Here is an 18810-nt window from a genome sequence, read left to right as displayed (position 1 = left end):
TTGTGCAATCATCAGCGAACATTGCCATTTCTGACCTTATGATGGAGGGAAGGTCATTGATGAAGCAGCTGAACATGGTTGGGCATAGGACACTACCCTGAGGAACTCCTGCAGAGATGTCCTTGAGTTGAGATGAGCGATCTTCAATAGCCACAAACATCTTCCTTTCTGCCAGTTATGACTCCAACAGTGGAGAATATTTCTTGCTGAATCCCATTGAGTTAGGTTTCGCCAGAATCCTTGATATCACCCTTGATGAAATGCTGCCTTGATGTTAGCTCTTGCCTTGCCTCTGGAGTCCTACATGGAGCCATGCAGCACAAAAACAGACCCTTCAGCTCAGCTCACCAATGATGACCTGGTTTCGTAAACTGAACCAATCCCACTTGCCGGCATTTGGCCAATTTCCCCTTTAACCTTTCCTGTCCATGTACCTGTCCAAATGTTTTCTAAATGCTGTAACTAAACTCACCTCCACCACTTCCTCTGGCAGTTTGTTCCATTATACATCTTACCTCTGTATGGAAAGGTTGTCCCTCAGGTGCCTTTTAAGCCTTTCTCTTCTCACCTTAAACCTTTGCCTCTAGTATTGGACCCCACCACAATAGGAAAATGACCTTGGCTATACACCTCATCTATGTACCTCATGATTTTATAAACCTCTATAAGGCCTCCTATGCTCCAGGGAAAAAGGTCCCAACCTATGCAGCCTCTCCTTATAACTTAAGCTCTCCACTCTCCGAAACATCCTTGTGAATCATTTTTGCACTCTTTCCCGTTTAACGGCATCCTTCCTACAGCAGGGTGCCCAGAATTAAGAAGAACATAGAACAGTACAGCACAGTACAGGCCCTTCGGCCCACAATGTTGTGCCAACCTATTATCCTACTAAGATCAACCTACCCTGCATGCTCTGCATTTTACTATCCTCCATGTGCCTATCAAAGAGTCGCTTAAAAGTCTCTAAAGTATCTGACTCCACTACCACTGCCGGCAGTGCATTCCACACACCCACCAATCTCTGTGTAAAGAACCTACCTCTGACATCTCCCACCATACCTTCCTCAAATCACCTTAAAATTATGCCCCCTCATAATAATCATTTCTGCCCTGGGAAAAAGTCTCTGACTATCCACTTTATCTATATCTCTCATTATTTTGTAAACCTCTATCAAGTCACATCTCATCCTTCTTCACTCTAATGAGAAAAGCTCTAGCTCCCTCAACTTTTCCTCATAAGAGCTGCCCTCCAGTCGAGGCAACATCCTGGTAAATCTCGTTTGCACCCTCTCTAAAGCTTCCACATTTTTCCTATAATGTGGTGGCCAGAACTGAACACAATATTCCAAGTGTGGTCTAACCAGGGTTTTATCGAGCTGCAGCATGACCTTGCAGCTCTTAAACTGAATTTCCCTGCCAATGAAAGCCAACAGATCATACGCCTTCTTTACAACCCTATCATCTTGGGTGGCGACTTTGAGGGATCTATGGATGTAGACCCAAAATCCCTCAGTTCCTCCACACTGCCAAAAATTCTGCCATTAACCCTGTATTCTGCATTCAAATTCGACCTTCCAAAATTACCTCACACTTTTCTGGGTTGAATTCCATCTGCAACTTCTTTGCCCAGCTCTGCAACCTATCAATGCCCCGTTGCAACCTACAACAGCCCTACACACTATCCACAACTCCACCAAAATTCATGTCATCGGGAAACTTACTAACCAACCCTTCCACTTCCTCATCCAAGTCATGTATAAATATCACAAAGAGCAGAGGTCCCAGAACATGTCCCTGCAGAACACCACTGGTCACCAAGCTCCAGGCTGAATACTTTCCATCTACTACCACCCTCTGTCTTCTATTGGACAGCTAGTTTAGAATCCAGACAGCCAAATTTCCCTGAATCCCATGTCTCACTTTCTGAATGAGACTAACATGCGGAAACCTATTAAATGCTTTGATAAAATAAATGTACACTCTTCTCAAATGTGGCCTTAACACTGTCTTGTACAGCAGTAACATGACGTCCCACCTCCTGTACTTATGCTTTGACCAATGAAGGCAAGAGTGCCAAACATCTTCCTCACCACCCTGTCTACCTGTGAATCCACTTTCAAGGAACTATGCACCTAAACCGCTAGGTCTTTCTGTTCAAGAACACTCCCCAGGGCCCTACCATTAGCTGTGTTGGTCCTGCCTTGTTTTGTCTTACCAAAATGTAACATCTCACATTTAATGTATTAAGATCAACCTTGGCCGACTGGCCCAGTTGATCAAGATTCCATTGTGCTGTGAGATAATCTTCTTCACTGTCCACGATACACCAATTTTGGTGTCACCCACAAACTTACTAACCATGCATCCTATGTTCTCGTTCAAGTCATTTATATAAATGACAAGAAAACAATGGACTTGGTTTTATCTAGTTTTGAATCAAGACTGTAATCAGGCCAGGAGCTGAATGGCCCTGCTGGAACCCAAACTGAGCATTGATAAGCAGCATATTGCTGAGTAAGTTGAACTTGCTAGTGTTATTAATAACTAATAATCAAGGGTAAGCCAATGAGTTGGTGGTTGGTAGTGTTGGCTTTATTCTGCTTTTTGTTTACAGGACATACCAGGGCAATTTCCCACTGTGTGGATGTCCTGTAATACACAGGCTCCTGGAAATTCTGGTCACAAATAATAGGCCATTGTTTACCAGCAGGGAATTTAAGTATTTCTTAAAGTCGAATGGCATTCAACATATAAGTATAGTCCTGTAGTATCCATCATCCTATTGTCTGGCAGAAATAGCAGTCCACGCTTTGAAGGCAGGCTTAAAGAAACAGCTTCACTGGATATCAAACTGTCCTGGTTCCTTTTTGATTTCAGGACCACCTTATTCAACAACAGAGATAGTTCCAGCAGCTTTGCTAATGGGGAGAAGATAACTCTGATCGTCCAGGTTTGGGGTAGGGGCAATGAAACTGCATCAGGAATGCCAGTGCTGGATAGAAGACTCTGCTAAGTGTGATGGTTTATTTCAGGATTTGAAGTTTGATGTAGGAACCATGGGAATAGCTTGCATGGGTAAGAGGCTTGGTTGACATAATGTCAGGTAGTCGTATACAAAGTTTGGATAGGTGCAACAGTCCTGAACAAGCATGTGGACCCCCCATGTGAAAGCTAAAAACTTGCAAACAGTGCTGGCAGAAAAATGTGCCAGCTACTGGGTGTTAAATGCCTCCCATACCTGAGGCACAGTCAGAGGTACTTTGTGTTAAAACGCCCCAGAAAGAGCTACTAGACAAAATACAGGGCTACGTCCTCAGACTCAGAGGGGAAGGGGTATAATGATTGCAATGAGCAGCCACATGGGCCTCATAGAATATGAGTTCCCTGATTGGGGTTTTTAAGATGGTTCAATCAGGGACCCCTGACTGACAGATTAAAAACAGAAGTGTTAGATGGTGTTCACTCTCAGAGCTGGCTCTGCAGGAGCTGGATCAGTGTCAAGGACTTTCCATGCCTAAATAGAGTACAACCCATTGATGGGATACCGGCCTCTGTGAAGTTATTTCTCTTGACATCAACAAGGACAAAGCAGCCATCTTGATTGGCACCACATCCTCAAAGTCTCTCCACCACCGACACTCAGTAGCAGTAATGTGTGCCATCTCAAATGTGCACTGCCAAAATTCACAAAACTCCACAGACAACACCTTCCAGACCCACAGCCACTACCAGTTACAAGGACAAGAGCAACTGACACATGGGAACACCACCACCTATAAATTTTCCTCCAAGTCACTCATCATCCTGACTTGGAAATATATTGCTGTTCCTTCAGGGTCACTGGGTCAACATCTTGGGATTCCCTCCCTAATAGCATCAAATGAACTGAAATGGTTTAGGAAGGCAGTCACCACCACCTTGTCCAGGGGCAACTCTGAGTGGGCATCAAATGCTGTCTCATGCCCTGGTGCCAACATCTCATGAGTGAATTAAAAAGGGTGATGATGTTTGAGATGCGTGAAGTCTCTACAGGTGCAGTGCAGTCTCTGGCTCCACAGGAATGCGCCGGACTGAACTCTCCATTGTTTGCCAAAATTTCCCCTCCCGTCATCTCTCCACTCCCTCTGTGATCCTCAATGCAGTCGATGGTTTTCAGAACTTGAAACACTGCCAGCTCACTCTAGTAAACTGATAGAAAGTTATACTCTCGCTAACCAAATGCACCAGATGATGCCAACTACAAAGGTCTCCCAGCATCAGTGGGAGACCGTTTCCTGATAAACTTGCTGTAATTACATCTTTGCAACCTTAATCCTTGTTCGTCAAAGGAGGAGGGCTGACTGATAATTAATACCTGTTCATGGAGCCAAAACAGAAATCAGCTGAAGGATAGAACAAAGCCCTGTTAAAAATTAACTCTTAGCATGTCCTACAAATGCAGAGAGAGCACCATTTTCCTGAATCAACAAAAACATATTTTGAAAATGTTTTGCCATTTCTTCAGAATCACAGGGTCAAAATCTTGGAAGCTCCCTCATTAACAGCAAAGACTGTCGAAGATGAAGGAGGTAGCACTTTCTGCAGAGCAATTATGCACAGACAATAATTCCGATCTTACTGGCAATGCTCACATCTGAAGAATGACAAATCGTTGAATGTGCTGAGGGGAAAACATTTGATGTTGACTATATGAACATCAGTAAAGCCTTTGAGAAGGTCCCTTATGGCAGACTGGTACAAAAAGCTGAAGTCACATGGTATTGAGGTGAGCTGGCAAGATGGTGAGACTACACCTAGAATATTGTGTGTAGTTTTGGTCTCCAACAGTTAAAGCTGTTTTGTAACCGTAAGTAATATGACAAGTTGGCCAAGGGGTTAGCACCGGGGCAGCTAATCCATTACTCTCCATACAAATGGATTTAAATCCCATTTGTGCTGTTGTTGTTGCCTTTAAGGGGGCAATAGTGACATTGCGGTACTGTTGCTGCATTAATACTCCAGAGGCCCAGGCTAATGCTCCATAAACATAGGCTCAAAGCCCACCATAGCAACAACATGAATTTAAATTCAATTACTAAACCTGGAATGGAAACTGTTCTTTCACAATGACGACTGTTAACTGACTATTGATTGTTGTTTAAAAACCCATCTGGTTTACTAATGTCCTTCAAGGAAGGAAAACCCTCTCCTTGCCTGGTTTGACCTAATGTGACTCCCGACCTGTAGCAATGTGCTTGACTGTTAACTGGCCTCTACAATGGCTTAACCAAGCCACTCAGCTCAGGAGCAGTTTGAGATAGAAAACAAACGTTGGCTTTGGCAGCTGTACCGGAATAACTTTTGAAAAATAAATATTGCTGAGTGATCTTGAAAGGCTGAATTGGCATTGGTCATTCTATCCTATCCGCTAAATTCTGAAGAGGCAGTTTGTTCAGAAGACTCATACACATTTCCATTACTGGAAGGTTATCTGCAGTGATGTATATTTAGGGCGTTTTGTTTTGGTAGAAGAAGGCAGCAGAGCAGTGATGTGATTTATTTACGAGCATGGCATTATGTAAACCTTTTATTCCCAAGCTTGGTTGAGCTGACCTTCCAACATTTGAATAGATCACAAGCAGCTATCTCATCTGATAAAACAGCATTGCTTCTCACTTATCCCTTGATATAGTTCCATATATAAAGACACACATGCACTTGCACCACCTACTGATGCTTCAGGGACAGCTGGCAAAAGATGATGAAAATGTTTGCAATCAATTGAGAGTCACTGACTCCATTTCTTTCATATAATAGAAAGCTTTTGTTTTTATTTGTTCCAAGGGACTGGCCACCTTATCAGTTCACCCGGTTACTTTTATTTTAATCTTTCTGCGTTTGCTCACAAATCCTCCTGGATTTATTGCAGATGCAACCAGCCCAGTGAAAATAATTGTCCAAGCGAAGAGACTCATCAACTCCTGGCGAGAATGCTGAATGATTCCAATGGGAAATTAACCAGACAAAAGAGGCACTGGGCTGATAAATGAAGAAAAAGCTTCAGTCTCTTCCCAGCCTTGGATAAGAGCTTGGTCAAAACTCAGCAGTGATGTTAGTAAAGCCTCTCACTCGTGCTAAAGTGTTATATGTTCTTGCTCAAACAACGAAGCGCATGATTGGGGAACACTTGAATGAGCACACAAGCTCTCAGTCTTCACTTAGGATATTCCAAAGCAACGTCACGTAAACAAAAAGAAAACCTGCTTTCCTTTAGCGCCTTTCAACAAGTCACTGAAAGGAGTGTTTTTTGAATTGTGATCACTGTTTTAATGCCAGAAATGTGGTGGAGGTGCCAGTGTTGGACTGGGGTGGACAAACTCAGAAGTCGCATGACACCAGGTTATAGTCCAACAGTTATATTTGAAGTCACAAGATTTTGAAGCACTGCCCCTTAGCTTGTGATTTCAAATAAACCTTTTGGATTATAACCTGGCGTCATGTAACTTCTGACTTAATGTTGGAAAGGTAAGCAGCCAGTTGTCATACAGTGAGCTCCTGTAAAGACTAATCTGATACTCATTGTGTTTCATTCATCCACAGGACACGGGCATCACTGGTTGGGCCCAGCATTTATTGCCCATCATTAGCTGCCCCTTGAGAAGGTGGGTATGGGGAGCTGTCTTCTTGAATTGCTGCAGTCCATGGGCTGTAGATTGACCCACAATGCACTGAGGGAGGGAATTCCAGGACTTTGACAATGTTGGAACGATGATATATTCCCAAGTCAGGATGTTGAGTGGCTTGAAGGAGAACTTGCATGTGATGGTGTTCCCATGTATCCGCTGTTCCTGTTATGGGTTTAGAAGGTGAGGCCTTAGGACCCTCCATCAATTTCTGCAGAGCACCTTGCAAATAGTACACCCTGCTGCTACTGAGTGTCGGTGGTGGAGGGAGTGGGATATTTGAGGATGTGAGGCCAATCAAGTGGCTGCTTTGTCCAGGATGGTGTCAAGCTTCTTGAGTGTTGTTGGAGCTGCACTCATCCAGGCAAGTGGGGAGTATTCCATCACACTCCTGACTTATTGATTTTAGTTAAGGGAATGATGTTAACTAGGACAAGAGGGAGAGCATTCTTGTCTTCCTTCAAGATACTGTCGTGGGATTGCTTGTATCTACCCACAGAAGGCAGACTTGGTTTACTACCTCAAACCCAAACCAGTGCCTCTGACATGACTCAGTGTCAATTTCTGTCCCATTTACTCAACAACGAAATATCTTGGGCTATCGGACCTCATAAAATTAATCAAATGCATGCAGTTAGTACAAACCCATTGGACTGCAACATAAATGTTTTTTCTGTAATTCTATCATATATCCAGGTGTGTGTGTGTGTGTGTGTGTGTGTGTGTGTGTGTGTGTGTGTGTGTGTGTGTATGCATGTGCATGTGTGTGTGCGTGTGTATGCATGTGCATGTGTGTGTGTGCATGCATGTGCATGTGTGTGTGCGTGTGTATGCATGTGCGTGTGTGTGTATGCATGTGCGTGTGTGTGTGTGCATGCATGTGCATGTGTGTGTGCGTGTGTATGCATGTGCATGTGTGTGTGCGTGTGTATGCATGTGCATGTGTGTGTATGTATGCATGTGCATGTGTGTGTATGTATGCATGTGCGTGTGTGTGGATGTATGCATGTGCGTGTGTGTGTGTGCATGCATGTGCGTGTGTGTGTGTGCATGCATGTGCATGTGTGTGCGCGTGTGTATGCATGTGCATGTGTGTGCGCGTGTGTATGCATGTGCATGTGTGTGTGTGTATGCATGTGCGTGTGTGTGTATGTGCGTGTGTGTGTGTATGTGCGTGTGTGCGTGTGTATGCATGTGCGTGTGTGTGTGTATGCATGTGTGTGTGTGTGTGTGTGCATACATGTGCGTGTGTGTGTGTGTGTGCACATACGTGTGTGTGTATGTATGTATGAATGTGTGTGCGTTTGTTGGGAGGGGTGGTAGGACACTGACTTATGCAGGGACTGAGAATTTTATGGGCTCATCAAAACAATGTTAAGATGGGTTTGGGGGGTGGGTGGTGAGTGATTGTCACCTGTGACAACAACTCAAGGATCTTACCGGATCAGAACTCAGAATCCCAATCTCTGCTCTCCATTTGTCAGAACTGTTCAGAATGGCGTTCAATTCCACCAGCTGCTGATGCTGACATTATCAATAACTTTGCTGCATGGCCCTTAGTGAGGGAGTGTTGGTGGGGGGAAGAGAGTTGGGAGGGGGAAGCTGAAATGATGAGCAACAAACGTTCTTCAGACTCACTGATCAAGTTGACTTTTTAGCTTTTGTGCTCCTGAGATGCTGCTGGGCCTGCTGTGTTCATCCAGCCTCACATTTTATTATCTTGGAATTCTCCAGCATCTGCAGTTCCCATTATCTCTGACTTTTTATTACGTTGCTCTGTGCATGAGCAAAGTGTAATTCTCCCTTCATCTGCTGTCCTGAAGAATTAGTTACCACAGCAACCTCAAATGAATTGCAAGATTTGGAATAAACACATCTTTGACCCAACGTGTGTGAACTGAGCTACACTTCATCCTGAACTTACGCTGTATTGTGAACTGCCAAGGCTGTGACAGGAAGGGTACCTCAACAATCCAAAAAGAGCTCCATAGGAAACAAGCCACTTTAAATGTTGACTTGCTGAATGATGCCAGCCCAACGCACATATGCTCTGGCTGCAGAATTATCTACTCGGAGTCTTTATCAGCAAAACATAAACATCAGTAAAATATGAGAAGGCACGTACTAGAGTTTCTTTTTGAAATGCACATACACCAACTAGTCTTGTAGATGTTGTTTCCTGGATTTCTTTTTATAGATTATTACAGATCTATTTTATAGTTTTACAGAAAAGCTCCCTGCATGATAGAATGCTGGAGTGGAAAATTTTTGCCGTCACTTAATTGAATTGTATGCTTCTATTCGAGAAGAAGGAAAAAAAATGCTCAGATAAAATCTATGGCGTTAGAGACTCTGGATGTTAATCACCTTGACACATTGGTGTAGAAAGCAATACAGGGAGGAAGGTTCTACCTCTTCACTTACTTTATAATTAAACTGACCGACTCGAATGCTTTGAAGTGTTAGGGTTAGTGCCAGGGGATTACTGAAAGTCATTAAATTGGATGTGGAATCAGTGCAAAATAAAAACAGGTGCACTAACAATGGAGAGGGGGGGTGGAATGGAACATTAAAGTCTGAAGTCTTCCAGTTACACAGAACATTGTAAAATTCATTACATTTGAAAGGCGCAGATAATGTGAGCAGCCACTGAATGATTCCTGAGCTCAGAAGAAAACAGTTTTTAATCAGCCACTTTTTTTTTACTTTTTTGCCTCTGGTTCTCCTAGTTCAGCACTTACATATATTCAAATCTGCTGATGTGTTCCCTTCACACCATTTTGTCATTTATAACATTCAAAATGGGTCACTTGTTTTCAATGCGTATTGGAACTGAACTTCAGCTTTGCAATTCTTTTCTGAGGATTGTTGCTGGCTTTTCCTTCTCCCAGTCTAGTTCACTAAACATTATGAATTATTGGGACTATGTGAAACAACAGGGAACATGAAGTTGCACCAATTGACTAGAAATGTTTAACCAGCTCCCCTGCAGGATGTTACCCCAAATCCTAACTTGCACCAGCTCCCAATCAACCTCCCATCAAAAGATCTTAAGACATTGGAGCGGAAGTAGGCCATTCAGCCCATTAGGTCTGCTCCACTCGTTAATGAGATTATGGCTAATCTGATAACCCTTAACTGCACTTTTTTGCCTTTCTCCCTAAACACTTCATTCTCCTTCTGATTAAAGATCTGTCTGCCTCAGCCTTGGTTGTAGTTAATGATTCAGCCTTGACAGACCTCTGTATTAAAGAATTCCATGGATTCATTATCTTCTGAGAGAAGAATTTACTCCTCATCTCTGTTTTAAATGGATAATGCCTGAGACTTCAGCATAGTGATAACGCTGCAGCTGGGCTGCAGGTTGACACAGGTCCTGTGTGGGAAGTAAAACAGAGAGAAGCCAGGAGACTTCTAGAAGGGCTGAAAGGCTTACCAGTACTCCTTTTTTTCACATTTCTATAAGTGATGGTGTTCCCATGTATCTGCTATCCTTGGCCCTGTCGATGGTCATTGCGGTGGATTTGGAAAGAGCTATCTAAGGAGCCTTGGTGAATTCCTGCAGATTATTTTAGGGGTAGAAAACACCGTGCTACTGAGGGTCAGTGGTGCTGGGAATGGATGTTTTTGAGTACGGTGCTAATTAAGCGGGCTGCTCTGTCCTGAATGGTGTCAAGTTTCTTGAGTGTTGTTGGGGCTGCACCCATCCAGGCAAGTGAAGAGTATCCCATCACATTCCTGACATGTGCCATGTAGATGGTTTGAAAGCTTTGGGAAGTCAGGAAGTGAGTCACTCATTGCAGGATACCTGCACTGTAACTCAGTACTTATATAGTTAGTCCAGTTAAATTTTTCTTCAATGGTAATCCCCAGAATGTTGAAAATGTATGATTTAGTGATGGTAATGCCATTGAATATCAAAGTGTAATGGTTAAGGACTGATTGCTTCAGAGTCTGAAGACCTGCAAATGATGCAGGGAAAGATCATTGATGAGCAGCTGGTGACGTTTGGGCCTAGGACACTACCCTGAGGAGCTCCTGCAGAGATGTGCTGGAACTGACCTCCAACAACCACAACCATCTGCCTAAGTGCCAGACTAGATTCCAAACAGCAGAGGGTTCTCCCTTGATTCTCATTGACCCTTGTTTTGATAGGCTTACTTGATGATACAAGAGGCAAAGTATGACTTTGATAGGCAGCCACTTTAACCACTTTTCCCTCTGGAGTTGAACCAAAGCTGCAATGAAGCCAAAAGCTAGAACCCAACTTGGGGATCATGGAGTGAATTGAGTTGAATGAGATGCTCTGCACCATAGCGCCCTCTAAGCCACGTGCATGCCAGTTGCGACATTGACCTCGTCCCGTATGTAAACCTCAGAGGCCTGTGCAGGTGGAAAGAAAATTAGAGGGAATTCTGCTTGGACCTTCTGGAGGAGACCACAGCAGCTTATCCACTCCGCTCTTCTGGCTAAAGATTATTGCAAATACTTCAGCTTTGTCTTTAGCACTGATGTTGGGTGTCTCCCATCATTGAGGATAGAATAGAATAGTAATTTATTGTCACTTGTATTTTTACAAAAAATATAGTGAAAAGTGTTTAAGTCACCCTACTCTCGCATTTATATTAATAACAGAAATCATATTATTAAAAAAAAAGACAAAGCCCATCCTCATTCAATTCACGGCTCATGTGTTCCTAAGGATATTTGTGAGCCTCCACCCACAGGGAGAACTGCAGTGTTTTGATTTGATCTACTGGTTGTGAAATCACTTAGCTCTGTCTATCACTTGCTGCTTATCCTGTTTATCCTCTTTGGATAATTTAAGAATCAAGATAAAGGGAAAGTCAAAATAAGAGAAGTTAAGAAAGACAACAGAATCAACAGAGCAGAAAACTCAAGAAGGGATCGTACAGTATGGCCCAGTGAAATAGAGATTGATAGGAAGGGTGAGGGAAGTAACAAATTAAAAATATTATATATGAATGCACGAAGCATAAGAAATAAGGTGGATGATTTTGAGGCTCAGTTGGAAGTTGGCAAGTACGATGTTGTGGGGATAACTGAGACGTGGCTTCAAGTGGACAGGGCCTGGGAAATGAATATTCAAGGCTATTTGTGTGTCGAAAGGACAGACTGATGGGCAGAGGGAGTAGGGTGGCCCTGTTGGTGAGGAATGATATTCAGTCCCTTGCGAGGGGGGACATCGAATCAGGAGATGTAGAATCAGTGTGGATAGAGCTGAGAAACTCTAAGGGTAGAAAGACCCTAATGGGAGTTACCTACAGGCGCGCAAACAGCAGTCTGGATGTAGGGTGTAAGTTGAATCAGGAGTTGAAATTGGCATGTCGCAAAGGTATCACAGTTGTAATGGGGGATTTCAATATGCAGGTAGACTGGGAGGATCAGGATGGTACTGGACCCCAAGAAAGGGAGTTTGTGGAGTGCCTCTGCGATGGATTCTTGGAACAGCTGGTACTGGAGCCCACCAGGTGGAAGGCAATTCTGGATCTGGTGTTGTGCAACAAACCGGATTTGATCAGGGACCTCAAAGTAAAGGAGCCATTAGGAGGTAGTGACCAGAATATGATAAGCTTTAATCTGCAGTTTGAGAGGGAGAAGGGAGGATCGGAAGTGTCAGTATTGCAGTTGAACAAAGGGAACTATGGAGCTATGAGGGAGGAGCTGGCCAAAGTTCAATGGTACAATACCCCAGCAGGGATGGCAGTGGAACAACAATGGCAGGTATTTCTGGATATAATGCAGAAGGTGTAGGATCAGCTCATTCCAAAGAGGAAGAGAAGTCCTAAGGGGAGGCAGGGGTGGCTGTGGCTGAAGAGGGAAGTTAAGGACTGTATAAAGATAAAAGAGAAGTATAACAAAGCAAAGATGAGCGGGAAGCGGCGGACTGGGAAGCTTTTAAAGAGCAACAGAAGGTAACTAAAAAGGCAATACACAGAGAAAAAATGAGGTACGAAGGAAAACTGGCCAAAAATATGAAGGAGGATAGTAAAAGCTTTTTTAGGTATGTGAAAAGAAAAAAAATGGTTTAGACTAAAATTGGGCCCTTGAAGTCAGGAACGGGTAAATTTCTTATGGAGAACAAGGAAATGGCGGAAGAGTTGAATAGGTACTTTAGATCTGTCTTCACTAGGGAAGACACAAGCAATCTCCCAGATGTAATAGTGGCTGAAGGACCTAGGGTAATGGATGAACTGAAAGGCATTTATATTAGGCAGGAAATGGTGTTGGATCGACAGTTGGGTGTGAAGGCTGATAAGTCTCCAGGACCTGATGGTCTGCATCCCAGGGTACTTAAGGAGGTGGCTCTGGAAATCATGGAAGAATTGGTAATCATTTTCCAATGTTCTATAGATTCAGGATCAGTTTCTGTGGATTGGAGGGTGGCTAATGTTGTCCCACTTTTCAAGAAAGGAGGGAGAGAGAAAACAGGGAATTATAGACCGGTTAGCCTGACATCAGTGGTAGGAAAGATGCTGGAGTCAATTATAAAAGATGAAATTATGACTCATTTGGATAGCAGTAACAGGATAGGTCAGAGTCAGCATGGATTTACGAAGGGGAAATTGTGCTTGACTAATCTTCTGGAATTTTTTGAGGATGTATCTATGAAGATGGACAAGGGAGAACCAGTGGATGTAGTGTACTTGGACGTTCAGAAAACCTTTGATAAAGCCCTACATAGGAGATTGGTGAGCAAAATTAGGCACATGGTACTGGGGGCAAAATATTGAGTTGGATTGAAAATTGGCTGGCTGACAGGAAGTAAAGAGTAGTGATAAACGGATCCCTTTCAGAATGGCAGGCAGTGACCTGTGCGGTACCACAAGGAGGCAGGAAGCATGTTTCCGCTGATGGATGAGTCCAGAACCAGAGGACACAGTTTAAAAATAAGGGGTAGGCCATTTAGAACAGAGTTGAGGAAATACTTCTTCACCCAGAGAGTGGTGGATATATGGAATGCTCTGCCCTAGAAGGCAGTGGAGGCCAAATCTCTGGATACTTTCAAGAAAGAGATGGATAGAGCTCTTAAAGATAGTGGAATCAAGGGTTATGGGGATAAGGCAGGAACAGGATACTGATTGTGGATGATCAGCCATGATCATAATGATTGGTGGTATTGGCTCGAAGGGCCGAATCGCCTACTGCAGCATCTATTGTCTATTGTCTATAGAATCAAACAGCGCAGAAACAGACCCTTCAATCCAACTCATTCATGCTGGCCAAGTTTCCCAAACTAAACAAGTCCCACATCCCTCTAAACCTTTCTTATATACATACAAGAGTCTTTCAAATGTTGTAACTGTACCTGCCTAAGCCAGTTCATCTGGCAACACCTCATGGAATCGCAGTGTTGAATGGCTAGTTCTGTTTAAAGTCTGTCCCATTTAGCACGGTGATAGCACCACATAATAGGATGTTATTAAAGTGAAGGTGAGACTTCATCTTTTCAAGGACTGTATGATGGCCACTATTGCTGATGCTGTCATGGGCAAATGCATTTGCAGCTGGCAGATTGATAAGGATGAGGTCAAGCGTCTTTTCCCCTTTTGTTGGTTCCCTCACCATCTGCTGCAAACCCACTGTAGCAGCTGCGTCCTTTAGGACCCAACCTGTTCAATCAATAGTACAGCAGCCGAGCCACTCTTGGTGCTGCGCAGTGAAGTCACCCATCCAGTGCGCCTTCTGTACACTTGTCACCCTCAGTGCTTCTTCCATGTGTTGTTCAACACAGAGGAGCCACTGATTCATCGGCTGAGGGAGGACGGTATGTGGTAATCAGCAGGAGGTTTCCTTACTCATGTTTGACTTGATGCCATGAGACTTCATAGGGTATGGAGTCAATGTTGAAGACTCCCAGGGCAATTTCCTTTCAACTGTATACCACTGCATCACCACCTCTGCTGGGTTTGTCCTGATGGTGGGGCAGGAAGTATCCAGGGATGGTGATGCCTAGGACATTGTCTGTATGGCATTAAATCCCTACAGTGTGGATAGAGGCCATTCGGCCCATCACGTCCACACCAACCCTCCAAAGAGCATCTCACCCTGACACAGCCCTAGCACCCTACTCTAATCCTGTAACCCCTAATTTTCAATGGCCAATCCACCCAACCTGCATATCCTTAGACTGTGGGAGGAAACAACAGCACCTGGTGGAAGCCTATGCAGACACTGTGTTGTGATTATGACTATGTCAGGCTGTTGCTTGACTAGCCTGTGAGACAGCTCTTCCAATCTGGGCACTAACTCCCAGAAGTTAGTGAGGAGGACTTTGCAGGGTTGACAGGGCTGTTTCTGCTGTTATTTTTTCTGGTAACTAGTTTAATATCACATGGTCTGTTCAGTTTCATGGTTTAGACTTATTTTCATTGTTATTTTCAAATCCTTCCATGGCCACATCTCCTCCGTGTCACTCTGTAACTTCCCAAGCCTCTCTGAGATCTCTGTTTTCCTCTAGTTCTAGTGTCTTGCCCAACTCTGATTTTTTTTTGCTTCACTACTGGGGGCAGTGCCCAGCTGCCGAAGCCTTGAATGTTAGAATTTTCTCCATAACCTTCACCACACAACTCTTCTTGAAGACATTCCTTAAAATGTGCCTCTTTGATGAAGTATAACCAGTGTGGGAGGTTTATATAAGCTTGAATGTCTTTGTTCAAATTTTTATTGAATATGATCACAGTATGGTTGTGTTCAGCTCGTCGATTCTACGGTGGCCCTGTGCAGGAGTAACATACCTCATGCCACTCTCTGGCCATAATACTGCACATTCTTCCTTTTCGTATTACTGGTTATTATTGCAGCGTAGAGGGGAGATGGGCTTAGGGCCCTGTGGAATCTCTATCACAGCAGACTTTGAAGAAATTGCCTGGGAAATTGAACTCTCTGCTGGCAAACTCCCCTTGAGTTGTGAACTCAGCCCAGTCCATCATGAAAACAACCTTCCTTCCATTGAATCAAAGATAATGGGAACTGCAGATGCTGGAGAATCCAAGATAATAAAGTGTGAAGCTGGATGAACACAGCAGGCCAAAGGAGATGCTGCTTGGCCTGCTGTGTTCATCCAGCTTCATACAAAAATTTGAAAATTACTCTCAACAGTTTCAGGTATAGCTTCTTCCCCGCTGTTATCAGTCTCATGAACAGACCTCCCGTATATTAGATTTGATCTTTCTCTGTAGCTGTAACACAATATTCTGCATTATGCCCTATTACCCTGATGTACTCATATTAGGTTTGATTTATCAAATGGGAACAGCTTCTCTCTATATTCTCCAAAGCCCACTCATGATTTTGAAAACCACTGTACATTCTCCTCACAGCCTTCTTCTCTTCAAGTTGAACAGTCCCAACCTCTTCAATCTGTCCTCATTAGTGAAGTTTCTCTTCTCTGGAACCATTTTTTAAACCACTTCTGCACTCTCAAATGCACTCACATCTTTCCTATGTTGTGGTTCCCACATTGTACGCATTACTCCAGCTGAGTTTAACAAATGTCTTATACAAGTGCAACATCACCAACTTGCCCTTGAATTCCATGTCCCATTAATAAATGACACTCTGCTTTATTAACAGCTCTGTTCCCCTCTGGTGCGACCTTCAATGATCTGTGCACATTTACACCCATCTCCCTCTACTCCTGCACACGTTTTAGAATTGTACCCCTTGTTTTCTATTGTCTTTCAATGTTCTTCTAACCAAAATGTATCACCTCATACTTCACTGCATTGAATATCATCTGTCACACCTCCACCCATTCCACCAACTTGCCAATGCCTTTTAGACTTCCACATTGTCCTCTTCACAGTTGACAATTCTTCTAAGTTACTGTCATCTGCAAACCTGATACTATCCCCTGCCCACCAAGATCCAGGTCATTAATACATATCTCTGGAAAAGCAAGTATTCAATACCTACCTCTGGGCAACTCCCCTATACACCATCCTCTAGCGTGAAATATATCCATTGACCATGACATGCTGCTTCCTTTCACTCAGCCAGTTTTAAATTCACGTTGCTATTGACCTTTTATACGATAACCTTTAACACTGTTCACAAGATCTCTTGTATGACATTGTGTCAAACTCCTCTAGAAGCCCATATACACCACATCAATATCATTACCCTCATTGAGCCATTCCGTTGCGTCTTCAAAAATCTCCAGCAAGTTAGCTAAGTCCATTTTTTCCTTTAGAAATCCAGGCTGCCTCTTTCTAATCAACTCATCTTTTTCCCAGATGACTAGTAATTCTATCCTGAATAACTTTGCAGAACCTTTCCCACCACTGAAGTTAAGCCCACTACTCTGTAATTGCTGGGGTTATACTCGTAATCTTTCTTGAATGAGGTGTAAGGTTTGTAATTCTCCAGTTCTCTGGCACCTGCCTTGATTACAGGGAAGACTGAAGATTGTGCTCAGTGCCCCTGCAATTTTGAGCCTCTCTTTCTTCAAAATCCATGAACACATCTCAACTGCTCCCAATGCCTCATTGACTCCAAGTACCAACAGAATATACAAGAGATCTTCCGCAACAATTTTGAGCCCTTCTGGTAATGGAGTTTCCTGCTCTGTCACCATGGCCTGAGTTCTGAAGAAGGGCAACTAGAAACATTGACTTTACTTTCTGTCCACATTTGCTGCCAGACCTATTGAGTTTTTCCAGCAATTTGTTTCAGATCTTCAGTATCTGCAGTTCTTCATTTTTTTATCTGGGTAGCATTTCCTGTTTGGTAAAGCCAGCTGCAAAGCACTCATGTAATACCTCAGCCATCACCCCTGTTCCATGTGTAAATCCTCTTTCTGGTATCCAATTAGCCTTACTCCTCTTTTTACCACTCCTTTTCTATTCATAAACCTATAGAAGATATCCCTTCATGGGGCATTCCTCTGTGTTGGCTACCAGTCTCATCTCATAATTCCTCTTTGCTACTTTTATTCATTCTTCCACCTCCCCTCTGAACATTCATTATTCCTCATGACTGCAGTCATATTTTCTACCTTTCACAGAAGTACACATTTTTCTTCATTTGCATAATTTCTACCTCCTGGGTTATCTAGGGAGCTGTGGGCTCGCTTGCCCTACCTTCATGAGGCAATGTAGTTCAACTGCACTCAAACTATCTCCTCTCTCAAGTTAGCCCAGCATTCAGGTACTGTTTTTGATCTCCACCAATTGATTTTTCTCCCTCTAAATTGGTGCTTATCATTCCCCACCAACATAAATGTAATTTTGAAAAGGCTGAATACTTGAAAAGAAATCATTTGTGTGGCTAAGGGGAAAGAGCGAGGGTCTAGGTCTAACTTGAAATGTCTTTCATGGAGAATGCATGTTAGCAAAGGACTTAATGGCCTCCTTCAGTGCTGGGAATCTTTGATCTTATTATTGTTCTATATCTCAAGGATCAGTCCATTCCACTAAATGGCAGACAGTGATACATTTTGATGACTTTCAAGGCAGGATTTTGAAGGAACTTCTTTTTTTTCTCAGCAACTCTTCCTGTGTAATTTGGAAACAGAATCAACCACAATCAGCGTGCAGCAGTTCCTGGTGGAGTTGAAAGCTGGTGGAATCAGCAGAATCCACGAGGAGGAAGTCAGAAGGGAACTCCAACACACAAAGGCTTTAGACCTGCTGGATTTTCTCACCTACCTACCACTTTTTGTCCTCATCCATAACTCAGTCATCGCAAACCCATTGGATGATTCCCAGAAGCTCTGAGTTTTGCAATACGCATAACATGCTCTTTCTCAGAAAATAAAGGAGAAATAACTTGTGTTTACTAAATGCTATACCACATCTCATATAGAATCTCAAAAGATGCCGTATCCAATGGGACAGATTGTGACACTATGCGATTGTGTGTACTTGTGGCCATGTGTTAACAGTCAGATTTACCGCTCTTTCTGATCAAAGTCATTGGAAAGAAAAATTGGAGAAATTGGGTTCTCACTATCTCCACTTTATTATTTCAAATTAAGTTGTACTCTATTGGGGTGGCACAGTGGCTCAGTGGTTAGCACTGCAGCCTCACAGCACCAGGGACCCGGGTTCGCTTCCAGCCTCCGGTGACTGTCTGTGCGGAGTTTGCACATTCTCCCCGTGTCTGCGTGGGTTTCCTCCGGGTG

At 43.4% G+C, this 18810-nt stretch overlaps 1 protein-coding gene across 5 annotated transcripts in view; it reads left to right on the top strand.

Moving 5' to 3' along the window:
* The window catches only part of LOC125461040 (uncharacterized), a 168533-nt gene extending 150064 nt beyond the window's left edge, over positions 1-18469 (top strand). For 3 of the 5 annotated variants that reach the window (XM_048549352.1, XM_059652251.1, XM_048549349.1), the window contains one exon: positions 18173-18469. In XM_048549352.1, the coding sequence (XP_048405309.1) occupies positions 18173-18403 (231 nt within the window). In that variant the 3' untranslated portion in view covers positions 18404-18469. Of the gene's footprint in view, positions 1-4504; positions 4761-6579; positions 6642-18172 lie in introns of those variants that run through there. The other 2 variants (XM_048549350.1, XM_048549351.1) reach the window with 2 other exon arrangements.
* The last annotated feature ends 341 nt before the right edge of the window (positions 18470-18810 follow it).

The sequence above is a fragment of the Stegostoma tigrinum genome, chromosome 18, assembly GCF_030684315.1.
Source record: "Stegostoma tigrinum isolate sSteTig4 chromosome 18, sSteTig4.hap1, whole genome shotgun sequence".
Classification (NCBI taxonomy): Eukaryota; Metazoa; Chordata; class Chondrichthyes; order Orectolobiformes; family Stegostomatidae; genus Stegostoma; species Stegostoma tigrinum.
The sequence above is the reverse complement of the archived record's forward strand: the minus strand, read 5'-3'. Positions and strand labels throughout refer to the sequence as shown.